Raw genomic sequence first — 16,906 nt, 5'->3', positions numbered from 1 at the left:
AAAAACAAAATCTGGAAACTGTATATAGTCAAATTTACCCCGCTCTAATTCTGGGCGATGACACGTTTGTATACATTTATACAAAATATATCGTATACGCACATAAAAAATAACATATAGTAAATATATATACATATATATATATATACGTATACATGCTACATGTCCGTCTGACCGTATGAAAGTCGAGATCTCAGGAACTATAAAAGCTAGACTAAGCATGTAGACTCCAGAGACATAGACGCAGCGCAAGTTTGTGATATTAATATTTATTTATAAGTAAATTTCTATAGATTTTCCAAAAAAAATGTTTGCCACGCCAGCTCCAACGCATACGAACCACCCAAAAACTGCCACGCCCACAAGATAAACGGTGTCGTATTACCGGTGTTGTCGGAAGCTTGGAACTTTTTAGCTACTGTTTAAAAATACGGGTCTTTCCTTACGAGGTGTCCTATTGCCTTTACATTGCCATCCCAGTCCAGGATTTTCTCATCCCTCCTGAGATAAGGATGAATTTGGTTCAGGATCTGAGAGAAGGTGTCTTTTTTGGACTCGATCTTAAAAGTTCACTTTAGACATGAAAAATCTACGTCTCGAGACTCTCCTCTCCCTAGACCGTCTTCTTTTTTAGTGGTCTTAGGTCATTTATACTGGAATAGAGCTTTCTCTTGTCTATTTCCGTAATCGGTGCTATAGGCTAAGTGTTCCCACCTAGGAGTAATATTTAATGCCCTACTGATGAATACTGTCGCCGCTGCAATCAAAACTCCGCTGTGCTGCAAAAATGAACAGTTGTTCTCCCTTTTCTTTTTTTTTTTAGAATGTCCTGTTAGAGTTAAGACAAAACGGTGTTGCCATACACATATTTGGACATTTTAGAGACAATCTGGTTACTTTTCGTAAATATTTGCAAATATTTTTTTTTCATTTTTGGCCTATGGGCGCAATAACAGTGCGCTGGGCTGGTTATTTAACGCTCGTTTATTGACGAACTGTATTTTCTTTGTTGAGATGTTGTTAAGATTCTGGGTGTTTTATGTATGAAAAGAATGTACTCGTTTGGTTGACTTCTCTAATTTTTCTTTTATAAAGGTACCATTTAATTTTAGATTGTCCCCTCAAAAGTAGGATATGGATCTTCAGGTTGAGTAAAAAATGCATAGCAGCACTATTTTCTTTGATTTTAAGATCCCTTTCGTTTTTTGCAAAACTTAATTCCCAATCTTTTGGAGTTCTTGATATCATGGTTAATTGTTTTCTATACTATGATAGGACAGGTGATGCCACTGGCACTCCTGCCACTCCCTTCGAAGTCGTTTTTAAAGCAGTTCAGTATTTCGCCTTGTCATGTGAAACTTTATATTGCATGCGTAGGTGACTTAAGGAGTTGACGATCAATGTCTTGCTTGTTTTCCAAGGGGCTAGAGAGGTCGGTATGGGAAGAAACATATTTTTTGTACCTCTCCCAGTTGGTCATGTTGCTTGTAAGCCTATACGGCCGCTCGATGTGTTGCAGTTTGTGCAAAAGATGAAAAAGTACCGGACAGTGATCAGACGAAAGTTCTGGAAGAGCCTCAGCTGTAATCATTGATTGGGATATCCTTTTGGTGATAGCAAAGTCAATCAGATCTGGAAGCTTCTTATGATCTGGTGGCCAGTATGTAGGCGCTCCCGGGGAAACATAATTAAGCTTGCTTTGCGGTTTACTGATTGCGTTGTACAGCTGTTTTTCTTTAGCGGTCGCTATCGGAGATCCCCAGTGCATGTGCTTGGCATTCCAGTCGCTAGGTGCTTTGCTTGCATGAAGGTCATGAAATCTTTCATGCTTTGCTGCATCGAGAGCACAATCGCTTCAACGCCAATTGGCTGCTGTTGCTTTTTCTCGTGAGTGTTGTGAGTTATTTGAACGCTGGGAGTGTCTGCTGTTGGTGCATGGATCCCTGATTTCAGCGCACTTGCAAAGGACAAATTTGGCACTGTAAGGTGGCTGGCAGACAAGGAAAGTTAGTCGGTTCCACTACTTTGTGAATTATCGTTTGTTTAGACGACTCTTAAGTTCCTTGTAAACAATGCATCCTCGCCAGTTGGCGGTGAGGTTTTTGCCACAGTTGCTGCATAGTTTTATTGAACTGTCGTCTTTGTTCTTAGGACAGTTTGCGGTACTAATGTGGTCACTGATGACTCTATCCCTTTAATGACAACCTGCAGTCCTTTGGCACTTTTCAGCTGGTAAGTGTAGTAATTCTTCCCAGCTTCGTCCGGGTACTTGGTCACTGATCGACGGCTAGCCTCATCCTGAGTCTGCACTTGTATGTTTCCCTTAGTAAGAGTTATAACATGGAACTTGTTTTCTCCGATAATTGCAGCTAGTTTGTTAACCAGCGCACTTGAAGTTTTCTCACGTATGTATATTGGTGGCGGCTTAAAATTCCTTGGCCCCTGCTCATTGATTGGATGCACTTCGCAGTCACCCAGTAGTGCAAACATATTCGAGTTTTGCTTTTGGCAGCGTTGGTGCAATTTATTTTCGGCAGATTACCAGTCTGCTTGTGTTGAGGGCTCAACTTTCCCTTGATTTGGATGTAGCGATCCATACCTGTTTGACACAGTTTTTATACCCGTTACTCGTAGAGTAAAAGGGTAAACTAGATTCGTTGAAAAGTATGTAACAGGCAGAAGGAATCGTTTCCGACCATATAAAGTATATATATTCTTGATCAGGATCAATAGCCGAGTCGATTTGGCCATGTCCGTCTGTCAGTCTGTCCGTCCGTCTGTCTGTCCGTATGAACGTCGAGATATCAGGAACTACAAAAGCTAGAAAGTTGAGATTAAGCATCCAGACTCCAGGGACATAGACGCAGCGCAAGTTTGTCGAATCATGCTGCCACGCCCACTCTAACGGCCACAAACCACCCAAAACTACCACGCCCATACTTTTGAAAAATGTTTTGATATATTTTCATTTTTGTATTGGTGTTGTAAATTTCTATCGATTTGTCAAAAAACTTTTTACCACGCCCACTTTAACGCCCAAAAACCGCCCAAAGCTGCCACGCCCACACTTTTGAAAAATGTTTTGATATTTTTTCATTTTTGTATTAGTCTTGTAAATTTCTATCGATTTGCCAAAAAACTTGGCCCACTCTAACGCCCACAAACCGCCAGAAACTGTCAGTGTTGAAGACCTCCCTAGCACTTTCACTAGCTGAGTAACGGGTATCAGATAGTCGGGGAACTAGACTATAGCGTTCTCTCTTGTTATGTTTTGTTTTGGTTCTTTTGGCTTTCCAATGTCGTGGTGAGTGCACTTTTTGTTGTTGCCACTTGTTCAGCAGAACTGCAAACCTCTATTGTTTTTGAGCATAGGGTTGATGTTGTTGTCGTTGTTGATATGGGTGCAGTTGCTGTAGATATTGAATTTACCGTACTGGTAGCTACAGAGCTTACCGCCTTTTGTGATGGGAAGAGCGGGAGAGAGACCTTCTCAGTGCGTTCGGGTTCACCTAATGTAGTCGGAAGCATTGGTAAGCAAGACCGCGATCGTTTACTTTCGGCAGGTTTAAGGTCATTGCCCGGGTGGATTGTTTCGCGCATTCGGGCGTCATATACGACTGTGAAGTATACATTGATCCGCTGCAAAGAGTGACGGCGCTCGTCGTGCTCTTTTTGCCGCTGAGCGCGAAAATCGCGATGGCTCATTGTAGAATTTTCGTTTTCCTCGTTATACCCGTTACTCGTAGAGTAAGAGGGTATACTAGATTTGTTAAAAAGTATGTAGCAAGCAGAAGGAAGCATAAAAAGTATATTTGGCCATCGTCGATTTGGCCAGAGACATAGACGCAGCGCAAGTTTGTTGATTCATGTTGCCACGCTCACAAACCACCCAAATAGGATAAAGTATATTACAGTCAAATATTAATACTCTGTAGGGGCCATGCAACTCATAGTTGATCTACAATGATTTAAGGTACGTGATATCTAGTGCATCTGCTTGGAACAAAGAAGTTTAGCTGACTAACAATGTCGAGACTGTCAACTTCTACTTAGAACATCATAGAAAATTTTCTGAAATATCGGGAATTGGGGAAAAAACAAGAGAGAACGCTATGGTCGAGTTCCCCGACTATCTGATACCCGTTACTTAGCTAGTGGAAGTGCGAGAGAGAAATTTCAACCATGACAGGTTTTGGCGGTTTGTGGGCGTTAGAGTGGGCGTTGCAAAAATTTTTGGCATATCGAGACATATTTACAAGACTAACAAAAATGTGAAAAAATATCAAAACATTTTTAAAAGTGTGGGCGTGGGAGCTTTGGGCGGTTTATGGGCGTTAGAGTGGGCGTGGTAAAAAAATCTCTTGCAAATCAATAAAAAAAATCATTTTTGAAAAGTGTGGGCGAGACAGTCTTGGGCGGTTTGTGGGCGTTAGAGTGGGCGTGGCAACATGAATCGACAAACTGCGTATATGTCTCTGCTCAATCTCAACTTTTTAGCTTTTATAGTTCCTGAGATCTCGACGTTCATACGGACAGACGGACGGATAGATGGACGGACAGACGGACGGAGAGACGGACATGGCCAGATCGACTCGGCTATTGATCCTGATCAAGAATATATATACTTTATATTGTCGGAAACGCTTCCTTCTGCATGTTATATACTTTTCAACGAATCTACTATATCCTTTTACTCTACGAGTAACAGGCATAATAATATAATTAAAAAAGTATTCAGGCACGCTCTGGTAATCGTATTATTTTTCTATCAAAAAACTTTTTGCCACGCCCACAAACCGCCCAAAGCTGCCACGCCCACACTTTTGAAAAATGTTTTTATATTTTTCATTTTTGTATTAGTCTTACAAATTTCTATCGATTTGCAAAAAAACTTTTTGCCACACCCACAAACCGCCCAAAGCTGCCACGCCCACACTTTAGAAAAATGTTTTGATATTTTTCATTTTGTATTGTAAATTTCTATCGATTTGCCAAAAAACTTTGTGCTACGTCCACTCTTACGCCCACAAATCGCCAAAAACTGTCAGTGTTAAAGCCTCTCCTTCGCACTTCCACTTGCTGAGTAACGGGTATCAGATAGTCGGGGAACTCGACTATAGCGTTCTCTCTTGTTATTATTCTTTTTTACTCGTAGAATAGTAGAAAAGAAGGTAGTTTACTAGAAATATTAATCAACTTATACTCGTAACAACTAGGATAACTAGCCAAGTCAATCTGTCCATATCCGTTAGTCTGATTTAATTTGAAAGGCGATTGAACGATTCTTGGTGGTATTGGGCCTCCCTCAACGACCAACTTAAATATAAAAATAAATATATATGTTGAATCAATGACTTTTTTCGTATGTTATAAACATGCTAAAATATACTCTTCTTTGAAGCCATACTATACTTACAGAGTGATATTTTTACAGATTCTCAACCCTTTGGATGCAATTTGTGACCGTAAGCGGCCCGATGCCGTTTGCGTTTCGAATTTAAAAAATGCTAAAAGGGTCGACAAAGGCGTTTTGGTTGAACGCCCTGATGTTAAAATCTTTTTACCTTTCAGATTTTTTGTATATGAGCCAAAGGCTCTATTTATACCAAACACCTACAACCGATTTTTAGGTATGTAAATAGGTGATGATAAAAATAATGACTATTTTCATGACTAACAATTAATTAATATTTTAAATGGGCTTTCACTACACAACGACAACATCAACTTTTCCTTTCCTTTTAGTTGTGCCTAGTGGGGATCATCTGACATCTCTGGTCGATGAAATATCATACATATCACCACCGGCACCCCCCCTTTCTCAAATAGACGACATTCCACCCGAATACTTCTGCAACGGGGATAATCGACCGCCAAATTGTGGACCAAACTGTGAATGTACACACATGGTTGACATACCACTTGGAGCTATTGTTGAAGTTGTGTTGATTGATGAAGTACAGCAAGTGAATCTTAGTCACCCATTTCACTTGCATGGTACGGCCTTTTATGTGGTAGGACTTGGTCGCTCACCAAATAAGTCAATAAAAAAAATTAACCTAAAGCATGCTTTGGAACTGGATCAAATGGGAATGCTTGAGCGTCATTTTTCTAAGCCCCCACTTAAGGATACAATAGCTGTTCCTAACAATGGATATGTTGTAATACGTTTTCGCGCAGACAATCCAGGCTATTGGCTTTTTCATTGTCACTTTCTTTTTCATATCGTCATAGGCATGAATCTTATCTTTCATATCGGTACTATAGCTGACCTGCCCCCAGTTCCACCACGATTTCCCACATGTGGCGACCATGTGCCGCCGGTTACATGGTACTAGTCCAGTGGTATATATATTTTATTAACATCTAATTAAGATATATATAATTACTAATTTATTGCTTAGTTAACCAATAAACCGAAATTGTAAACTTTTCACAATGCTGTTTAAAGATAATAATTTAATGTTTTAATTTATTAATATTACATTCAAATAGAAAAAAAATAAAACTTTCTTATAAACAGAAAACATTAGCAATTTAAGTTTTTATTATTTGTTTCTAACCATTCTAAATATTATTAATTTATAGTCGCTTCAGATGCTGATCATCTCATATCACTTATCGACGAAGTATCTTATATATCACCACCTTCCCCGATGCTATCACAGTATAATGATATACCTCATGAGTATTACTGTAATGGGGATAATAGGCCAGTAGATTGCGGCGAAAACTGTCAATGTACTCATAAAATAGATATACCTCTTAATTCAATAGTTGAGGTCGTGCTGGTGGATGAAGTTCAACAGATAAATATAAGCCATCCATTTCATTTACACGGTACTTCCTTTTATGTACTAGGACTTGGCCGCTCCCCGGATAAGCAAATTAAACGTATGAACTTAAAGCATGCCCTGGAGCTTGACCAACGTGGATTGTTGGAAAGACAATATTTGAAACCTTCCTTAAAGGATACCGTTGCTGTACCAAACAATGGATACGCTATTTTACGATTTCGTGCAGATAACCCTGGATTCTGGCTTTTTCATTGTCATTTCCAATACCACATTGTAATAGGCATGAATTTGGTGTTTCAAATAGGTACGCTCAATGACTTGCCTCCGGTACCACCTAATTTCCCTCGTTGTGGCAACCATTTACCACCCATAATGACGTAAAGTCTATTTAAGCACCTCATTCTTAGGTATTTCATATGCAAAGAAAGCCTGGAGACAATATAATATCCTATAAGCAATAATGATTGCAGCTTCTCATCAAATAAAATAAAATTTTAAGTTAAATATATGTTATAGGAAAGGCGATCTGAAATCACATTTGTCGGTTTGACTAATAATTTAATCGACTTTAGATGAGATTTGACTTCAGTGGTACCCATGTAAGCCCACTGGAAAGTATGTGAGAGAATAAAAACGTGCAAGTAATGCAGCGGGAAACCACTTATGGTGAAAATGATGGTGTAAATGATAAAAAAATATTTAACAATTACATTTCTGGAAATAAGATATATTAAAATTTTAGTAAAAACAAGAGAGAACGCTACAGTCGAGTTCCCCGACTATCTGATACCCGTTACTCAGCTAGTGGAAGGGAGAAGGAGAGTCTTAAACACCGTTTTTGGTAGTTTGTAGGCGTTAGAGTGGGCGTGGCAGAAAGTTTTTTGGCAAATCGATAGTAATTTACAAGACCAGTACAAAAATGAAAAAATATCAAAACATTTTTCCAAAGTGTGGGCGTAGCAGCTTTGTACGGTTTGGCGTGCCAAAAAGTTTTTTGGTAAATCGATAGAAATTTAAAACACTAATACAAAAATGAAAAAATATTAAAACATTTTTCAAAAGTGTGGGCGTGGAGTGTTGCGTCCAGGCAGTCCGATGATCAGCTCGAAGGACTATTACAGTCAAGTCGGCGGTTCGAGCTTCCAGCGATCGTGGTTGAATCGAAAGTCTACCGATGTTAGAAACTAAGAAACTAACTATGTACAATGTATTTAGGCTCAAGTCCACACAAACGTGGTTCACCAAACCGACTCTGAACACGACTTCCACGTGAGTTCTACTCAAAGGGTGATGTAACGAACTGATTTTATTGGACTGCTTGCTACGGAATACGTTCGTGTGTTCGTCCCACCAAATTTATATTATAACGTGATCACCCTTTTACCAGTAACGACACTTGCAGTTTTCGTTTTTTGGGTATTTATTCGTGCCTAGCTTTACAATGCGATATGATTATCCGGACATCTCTGCTATCCCGTCGTAGTGCTGGATGGTCTGTCCAGCGGCCCAGTTCCGCTGTCTCGCCGCTCTTGTCGACCTGAGTGGCGCGGACCGTGACGTTGAGTGCCCGTCACCTGGGCAGAGAATTGTCGTCGTATGCATCCCCAAGACAAACGCCTGGTGGAACAGCAACACGCCAACCCCACGTCTTATCGGACTGGTGGCGCCGGTACCACGCCTGCTCGGATCGCACGGACACCCCAGGCAATCGGCGGGTTCACGTACGCGGTCACCGACGCAGTCGACCGGGTCTACACCACAATTCCTGTCGCCTCTTCGCTACCCTCCTTGGTTCGGCCCCGCCTGTTGAATGTTTCCGGACTTACCGTGCTTCGTCGTATAGGACCTCAGCTACCTGCGTTTCAATTCGGAGACTTTCCTTGTCCCGAACGTCTTGACGTAACGATCTTGTTCCTTATTGACTACCACGGCTGTAGCTCCTCTACTGACTTCGTTTCTTCACGTTTTTGACTTGTTTGCTCGTTTTCCTTGACTGTCTAGCTTCCATCGTTCGTCCTGCTTATATAGGCCTCCTTTAACGGTTCATCCCTCTAGTCTCCAGTCTCCGGATCCAAAGTCCACGGTTTTATCGTTGGCCCGGTCCAAGGTTTTTCTCTCAAAGTCAAACTCTCTTTCTCTTCGGTTTCGCACAGCCGGCAGGCCCTCCTTATGCAATCTTCCTCTGCATTTGTGCGGAGTTTGAACTCCTCACAGTACAGGAGTAACCCTTCCGATCACTGTCTGTCACTTAGTGATATGTCAGTGCCAGCGGTTGCGCTTTTATATTTTCTTAAATGGGATACCAAGATAAGCTCACATTAAATGTAATAAAAATGTGTGTTAAATAATATCCGATTTGATTAGTTGTGCAAATTAATAGATATTTAAAGGCAAAATAAAATAATATTGGAGCAAAATTTTTTTGAATACAAGAAGATAATGGCAAGATACAAGATACAAGAAAATTAAGTTTGAGAATGGCATGCATTTTTTAATACATCGCAGTAATATGAATTTGGTTATTTTACCAGATTTACATGACAATTTTCGAATACCCTTTAAAATTCATCAAACCGACACCCCTCAAAATATACAATAAAGAAAAAAGTTTCTATTCGTAATTTTTAATAATGTTAAACCGAAGTAACCAATTGCTATATATATTCCAGAAGAAAGTTCTGGTTGAATTCAAATAGCACTCTGAACGTCATAAGCTATCGGTCACCATCACAAGTAGATAATTATTCCCGTTACCAATGGACTAAGAGGGTATACTAGATTTGTTAAAAAGTTTGTAACGGAAGTAAGTCTTGTAAATTTTAAGAGATTTGCCAAATAAGATTTTCCACGCTCACTCTAACGCCCACAAACCGCCCAAAGCTGCCACGCCCACACTTTTGAAAAATGTTTCGATATTTTTCATTTTGTCTCGTAAATTTCTATCGATTTGCCAAAAAAAACTTTTTGCCACGTCCACTCTAACGCCCACAAATCGCCAAAGCTATCAATGTTGAAGACTCTCCTTCGCACTTCCACTAGCTGAGTAACGGGTATCAGATAGTCGGGGAACTCGACTATTGCGATTTCTTTTGTTTTTTATTAGTCATGTAAATTTTTATTGATCTCTCAAAAATCATTTTGCTTCGCCCTAAAGTCCACAAACCGCCAAAAACTGCCACGCACACACTTTCGAAAAATGTTTTGATTTTTTTCACATTTTTGTTAGTGTTGTAAATTTCTCTCAATTTGCAAAAAATCTGTTTGCCACGCCCACAAACCGCCAAAAACTATTAGTGTCGAAATTTATCCTTCGCACTTTCGCTAGCTGTGTAACGTGTATCAGATAGTCGGGGAACTCGACTATAGCGTTTTCTTTTGTTAATATTCTTTGAAGCTACTTTAAAACAAGAGAGAACGCTATAGTCGAGTTCGCCGACTATCTGATACCCGTTACTCAGATAGTTTAAGTGCGAAGGACAGTTTTTGGCGGTTTGTGGGCGTCAGAGTGGGCGTGGCCAAAAATTTTTTGGCAAATAGATAGAAATTTACAAGACTAATATAAAAATGAAAAAATATCAAAACATTTTTCAAAAGTGTGGGCGTGGCAGCTTTGGGCGGTTTGTGGGCGTTAGAGTGGGCGTGGCAACCTGAATCGACAAACTTGCGCTGCGTCTATGTCCCTGGAGTCTGTATACTCAATCTCAACTTTCTAGCTTTTGTAGTTCCTGAGATCTCGACGTTCATACGGACAGACGGACAGACGGACAGACAGACGGACGGACAGACGGACATGGCCAGATCGACTCGGCTACTGATCCTGATCAAGAATATATATACTTTATATGGTCGGAAACGCTTCCTTCTGCCTGTTACATACTTTTCAACGAATCTAGTATACCCTTTTACTCTACGAGTAACGGTTATAATAAAGCTTCTCCTACCACCCTCTTTTATTTCCATATAGTTCTGTCTCGTTCGATATTAGTTTGTTTTGAGCTAATAAGCTTTTTTATTAAAGATTTTTAATAATAAGAATACAATTTAAATGTACTGAGTTCGAATAAACATATTTTATTTAAGTTGGTTAGAGCGATAACGAAAGCAAAAATTATTGAGAGACTTAATTGCAGAGCAAACAGCAGAACGCTATGTCAAAAGTGCAGGCGCAAGTAAAAGAGAAAAAGAGACAAGCTAAGATGGTCCCTTGTGATTCCTTATATAAATTATAAGCGATATTATTTCACAGCTGATGTACCGTAGGGCTTATATATGTCTTCAAATTTGGCATGTTTTTCAATAACTAAATTTAGGAACTTCTTTGTCTTCTTAAGTTGAAACTGATTTGCGAATCGGGATCTTATAAGGCGCAGTTGACAGCCCGAGTCGGGAACAGCACGGCAAGGAACAAATTTTCTTTAAAGTTTTTTTTACTTATACGGTGGCAGTGGCAATGCAGAAGGCTCTACGGCGTGATGTGATTCAGACTCCAAAGTTTCTCGAAGCTGTGATCTTTCTAGTTATGAATGCGAGGCCAAGATTGAAGGATTGAAGGTGAAGGAGAGTATGATGCTTAGACCTGCATGCACGTAAATTGACGGAGTTCATTACCAGTCTAAAGGCAATTTATGCAAAGTGAGCCTTTTTGCTTCTTGAAATCGATTAGTATGGGTTTTAAACTTCTGACAATAATAAGTTGAGTGCCCAGAAGCATTACAAAAAGCACAGGACGTGGCAAGAAAGGTGGACCTACGCAAATCAGATGTTCTATGTTTTCCCACTTGATTGCCTGGCGCATAGCTTGACAAGGCGAAATCTATATTTTTCAGTGTCCTGCATCGCTGCTCCAAAAACGATGCCATTCATTCCCACGTTGGAATTACATTTTTGAAGGCTCCCATTTTGCCTGACTCACCGGATCCATGGAACACCCGAGCAATGCCACAGGCTCGTAGCACGCATTTTGGACGAAAATAAGCATTACTGTTGTGCCCTCTTCCTGGATGTCAAACATGCGTTTAACAGAGTGTGGCACTCTGGATTCATATCCAAGCTTAAATTTCATCTTCCCAGTTCCCAAGGAAGGAAGAGAGTTCTAAGTGCGACGCGGTTCCTCAACTAGCTCGTCAAGGCCCATTCTCTACACCCTGCTCAAAGCAGACCTACCTACCATACCCTCCAGTAAGCTCACAATAGCCACCTATGCAGACGACTGCGTTCCTTATCACCGCAACAAACCCACAAGAAGCATCAGCCATCATCCAGAGACAACTGGATGCTCTGGATCCATGGCTGAAACGTTGGAACATTGTGGTGAAAAATCCTCCCACACAACATTCTCGCTACGCAGAGGAGAATGTTCCCCTGTCAAGCTCGACGGTGACACCATTCCAACCACCAGCCGCCCCAAATACGAATCGAATACCTAGGGCTAACCCTGGACCGTAGGCTCACATGGGGCCCTCACCTCAACAAAAAGCGTATCCAGGCCAACAGAATCGGGAAACGAAGTTTGTGCAGATATTGACAAGGAGTCCGCTAAGCGTCATGTCACCCTGTTTGCGCCTAAGAAGATATTTTTTGCATTTGTTCACCGCAGTTAATATTATTTAAATCATGCAGACAAATGTTGGTTGATCAACCAACGCACTCAGCAACAAAATTGGTCCGATTTGCACTGGGTTTTGTTTATGCATAAATCGTCGGGGTCATCAAATTTTGAGCTAATAACTTTTTTATTAGCTTTTATTATTAATTAGACGACGATTTAAATGTAAAGATATTTGAAAGATATTTCTTACAGCGATAAATGGCATCGATGCACATATGCAAAGGGTACGAAAGCGAATGACAAGAGGCTTAATGGCAGAACAAACAAGAGAGAACGCTATAGTAGAGTTCCCCGACTATCTGATACCCGTTACTCAGCTGGTGGAAGTGCGAAGGAGAGTCTTAAACACTGGCAGTTTTTGGCAATTTGTGGGCGTTAGGGTGGGCGTGGCAAAAAGTTTTTTGGCAAATCGATAGAAATTTAGAAGACCAAAACAAAAATTAAAAAATATTAAAACATTTTTCAAAAGTGTGGGCGTGGCAGTTTTGGGCGGTTTGTGGGCGTTAGAGTGGGCGTGGCAACATGAATCGACAAACTTGCACTGCGTCTATGACTCTGGAGTCTGTATGCTTAATCTCAACCTGTTACATACTTTTCAACGAATCTAGTATACCCTTTTACTCTACGAGTAACGGGTATAAAAATGTCATCCTCCAGGGAACTGATGAATGATACTATGAATCACCATCACTCAATGCGAACCGGAGGCTTAGACGCTGGATTGAAATGGTGTTCAAAGGTTTGTTATCCATTACTAGCTTAAAATGCGAACCTGCTAGGCAATTGTACAATTTCTCCACGGTCCAAACCAAGGCTCTCTTTTTTCATTTGGTAGTAGGGTTTCTGTACCACTGATAGGATAGTAAAAGTGATTATAAGCGGTTCGTTGTCTGCTTTGAATTGCAGTAGAACAGACAGGTAAGAGGGCTAGCATCCAAAATCACGCAAGTCCAATGCTTGTATTGAGTATTGGGTACCTTGGCTAGCCGGTTCTTAATTTGATAAAAGCTTGCCTCTCGTCCTCGCCCGAGGTAAACTTGTGCTCGGGTCAAAAAAGCTTTTTTACGTAAAATTTGCTAAGTCGGGAAGGAACTTTTCGACGTAGGTTACAAGACCGAGAGAAATTCGTGTTTCCCTTTTGATTTTTGGGACTTCCTTTGGGACTTATACTTAGTTTATAATCTTTATAACATTTTCTACCATTTTTAATGTGGAAGCCCGTGGTCGGATTTAGAATGTAAGGTTAAGATTTATAATTTAACTAGTACCATTACTGGGCTTTTAGATTTTTTTTCCTTTTTTTGATTTTGAAAAAAAAAATAAAACAGGTGCTTGAGCAGCAAGAAGCGATGAGAAACGAAACATTCCGATATCAAAAACAATAGCACCTAAAAAAAATAGAAAAAAAATACGATTACCAGAGCGTGCCTGAAAACTTTTTTAATAATATTTGTTTTCCCCTATTTCCGATATTTCAGAAAATGTTGAAATTTGTAAATGGTATATGATAGTCGGGGAACTCGACTAGAGCATTCTCTGTTGATTTTTTTCGTTTTTTCAAGCAACATATGTATGTTTCGTTACCGCATTCCAAACACTCGAACATTCCGAATTCGACTATTTGATTTTGTAGTTTTTTCAAACAACATATTTATCGTTACCGCATTCCAAACAAACGTACGCGGCATCAAAGTCGAAGTCCAAGTCTAATTCCCACTTTAAAGAAAGCTCACTCCTTTTCGAACTTTAGCTTGTTATGCTCGTCTATTCGCCAGCTCCCGACGGAATTCCTGGCTGTATACTCAGGTTCTGTGTGGCAACCTTGTGCCTTTACTGAAACCGTTTACCTTATCTCTGAAATTTTCACAGTTCCCACATATATGGAAGGAGTCCTTTACGGTAACAATCTAGATGCAAGCAATTATAGAAATTTTTTTTTTTGTCGGACATCCTTAAGCTCTTTGAAAGTTTTATCATTCCACATTGGGAGCACCCTTGTAGAGTAATTATATCACAGTTGTATACAACGCTGATCAACAACCAGTAATCTTTTTGAGCTAACTTTGAGCTAATCTTCAAACAAATATCTTCAACACTGACTTTATTTGATCTCACATCCCACGTCTCACAAGGAAGCCACCTTCGCGTGTACTTACTATGTACGCAGACGTATACTTTGAGTCGGTTTAAAAGAACTTCTTACTGTTTGCCTTACGGCACCTAAATTGGGATGCAAGCCTTATATGTATTACCTTCCTTTTCCAGTAGACTAATGTAAATTAATTTACCGTTTCTAGCTAATCGTAGAAGTTGATAGTCTCCACATTGTTAGTCAGCTAAACTTCTTTGTTTCAAGCAGATGCACTAGATATCACGTACCTTAAATCATTGTAGATCAAATATGAGTTGAATGGCCCCTGCCTTTATCCTATTATCTCTATCCCTGACTCTACCGCTCTTAAAGCGATAAATAGTAACTTTTTTAATACATAAATATATCTTACTAATATTTATATATTTCCTCGTTCCTTTACTATGTCTTAGATCGCGCCTATCATGTACGGTACACGACAGTGTAGCAAGATTAGAGTGGAAGCCAGGAGCAAATCTAAACTGTTCCAAATACCAAAACCTAGGAACGGATTTAATAATCACCTCTGTGGTTGCCTTACCTCCGATATGCTATTTTTACTAAACATTTAAAAGGCCTAGTAGTATCTAGCAACCGGCTAACAGATTTTCCCAGCATAGGATCTTTTGCATAAGGTCTGACATCAGGGGATTTTAAATTATGGTTGAAAACATGCGCGCTTTGGCTTCCGAGTTAAGAAATAGTGTTGGAGACGTACATATATATATGCATTGCTTTGGTTTTTCATTGGTACTTCCGGTAAATTGGTACAATATGGTAATCCGGTGGCTTAGTATTGTCTGTGGAAATTAAGATGAATTACCTATTTATTTCTTTTTGTTTCAATTTCAGTTAGGACAACGGATACGTTTTGTGACAACTGTTTCCTGGTGCTATGTCTATAAGTTAGTTTTTGCTTTTCCGACACAGTAGCAACAAACACGTCGATTCTTTAAATATTTCTGTCATGCCACAGTTCCAATATTTTAATTCTATACACTTACATTCTTCCAGTCCAGCTATCCTAGCTATCTAGTTAGTCCAGAAACTATCGTATTATTTCGACGCAGTATTATTTTCTTTACCTTCTAAATTTTATTTATCCGGACTACTTGTAAATGTTTTAGCAGAACTGAAACAAACCATCTTTTATGATAATGGTATTGCGACGACTAAGCTCTTCAATTGGAGGGTGCATGACTGAGAACGCCTTTGTAGCTTGAAGCTTTTCATGTTTATTAATGAAACCAGGGAAACTGTCATTCAGTAAATTTGCTCATTGTTCCCGACGTTCACGGTGACCGAGATATCTTTGAATTTACTTTTTTTAGGCCCCAAAGAACCACCGACCCAAAATTAAAACAACGTATTTTTTTATTTGTTTCACTGGATATATTTTTTTGTACCACATAAGATCAAGAAACACAAAAAAAAAACGTCCATCAACGGATAGACAACCATATCTCTCTGTCAGTCCTCAATACGCTAGGTAGAGAGTATGCTAGTCTGTAAGAGACGATAAGCTGGAAGACAAAAGACTAGAGTCGTACAGACCCAATATAAAATTCTGGACCCAAGGTTCATAGGCAGGGGCCATGAGTCAGCGGCATCTGTTTTTTGACAAAGCCATTGTAAACAACGAAGTGCAAAAGCAAATTCAATTGTTTGCAAATCAATAGAATGGCCTAAAAAGATAAGCATACATTTTTGATGCAGAAGAAGAATACAATTACAGCTCAAACAGCAAGGGTACTGAAAGAGTAATCATGCTGAAATAAATACAATATATTTACGAATTCAGAAATTTAGAAAAAAAAACACGGTTGGTTTTTGATATATTATTAAACGTTTTATTAATTCCAATAGACGAAGAACTAGAGCCTTTAGATTATCACTTAGTTGGATAATGGATTTCGAAGTTGAAATGGGCTTTAGCAAAGCTATCGCAATTGATAGCGTACTCAATACTGAACTGCCTTATGGGGGACATGTTTGCGTTTATATAGGCAGATTGTGATAGCTTAAGAGCGAAGTTTAAGTGAATTAAGTTATAAATGTTTATTAAGAAAGAAGCTCTCGAAAAATAGGAGAGAGAAGGTCCCGAAAAATAGGAGTAATTGGAGAATCCTGAGACCATTGCGTGGGCGGAAGTTTTTGTTATTTCACTTGGCTCGCCAAGTGATCGAATGTTTAGGGGACGACGTTGGGTCGATCGAACGTTAAGGGGACGACGTTGGCTCGCCACAGAGTCTAGACTTTGGAATATGATGCTGTGCGTAAATGACAGCTAAGCTTAGTCGAAGGGCTCTCTATCTTTGATTACATTTTGTTCTTAGACATTAATGTGTGCGTGTCAATTGTTACAATAGT

The 16,906-nt window shown here is 39.6% G+C and overlaps 1 protein-coding gene across 1 annotated transcript in view; it reads left to right on the top strand.

Annotated features, from left to right (window-relative positions):
* The window catches only part of LOC120453669 (laccase-1), a 29,327-nt gene extending 22,989 nt beyond the window's left edge, over window positions 1-6,338 (top strand). Inside the window, exons 5-6 of the mRNA XM_039638491.2 lie at window positions 5,435-5,630; window positions 5,746-6,338. Of these exons, the coding sequence (XP_039494425.1) occupies window positions 5,435-5,630; window positions 5,746-6,338 (789 nt within the window). The remainder of the gene's footprint in view (window positions 1-5,434; window positions 5,631-5,745) is intronic.
* The last annotated feature ends 10,568 nt before the right edge of the window (window positions 6,339-16,906 follow it).

Source organism: Drosophila santomea, chromosome 2L, assembly GCF_016746245.2.
Source record: "Drosophila santomea strain STO CAGO 1482 chromosome 2L, Prin_Dsan_1.1, whole genome shotgun sequence".
Classification (NCBI taxonomy): domain Eukaryota; kingdom Metazoa; phylum Arthropoda; class Insecta; order Diptera; family Drosophilidae; genus Drosophila; species Drosophila santomea.
Note: the sequence above shows the minus strand (reverse complement) of the source record. Positions and strands in the feature narration are given on the sequence as shown.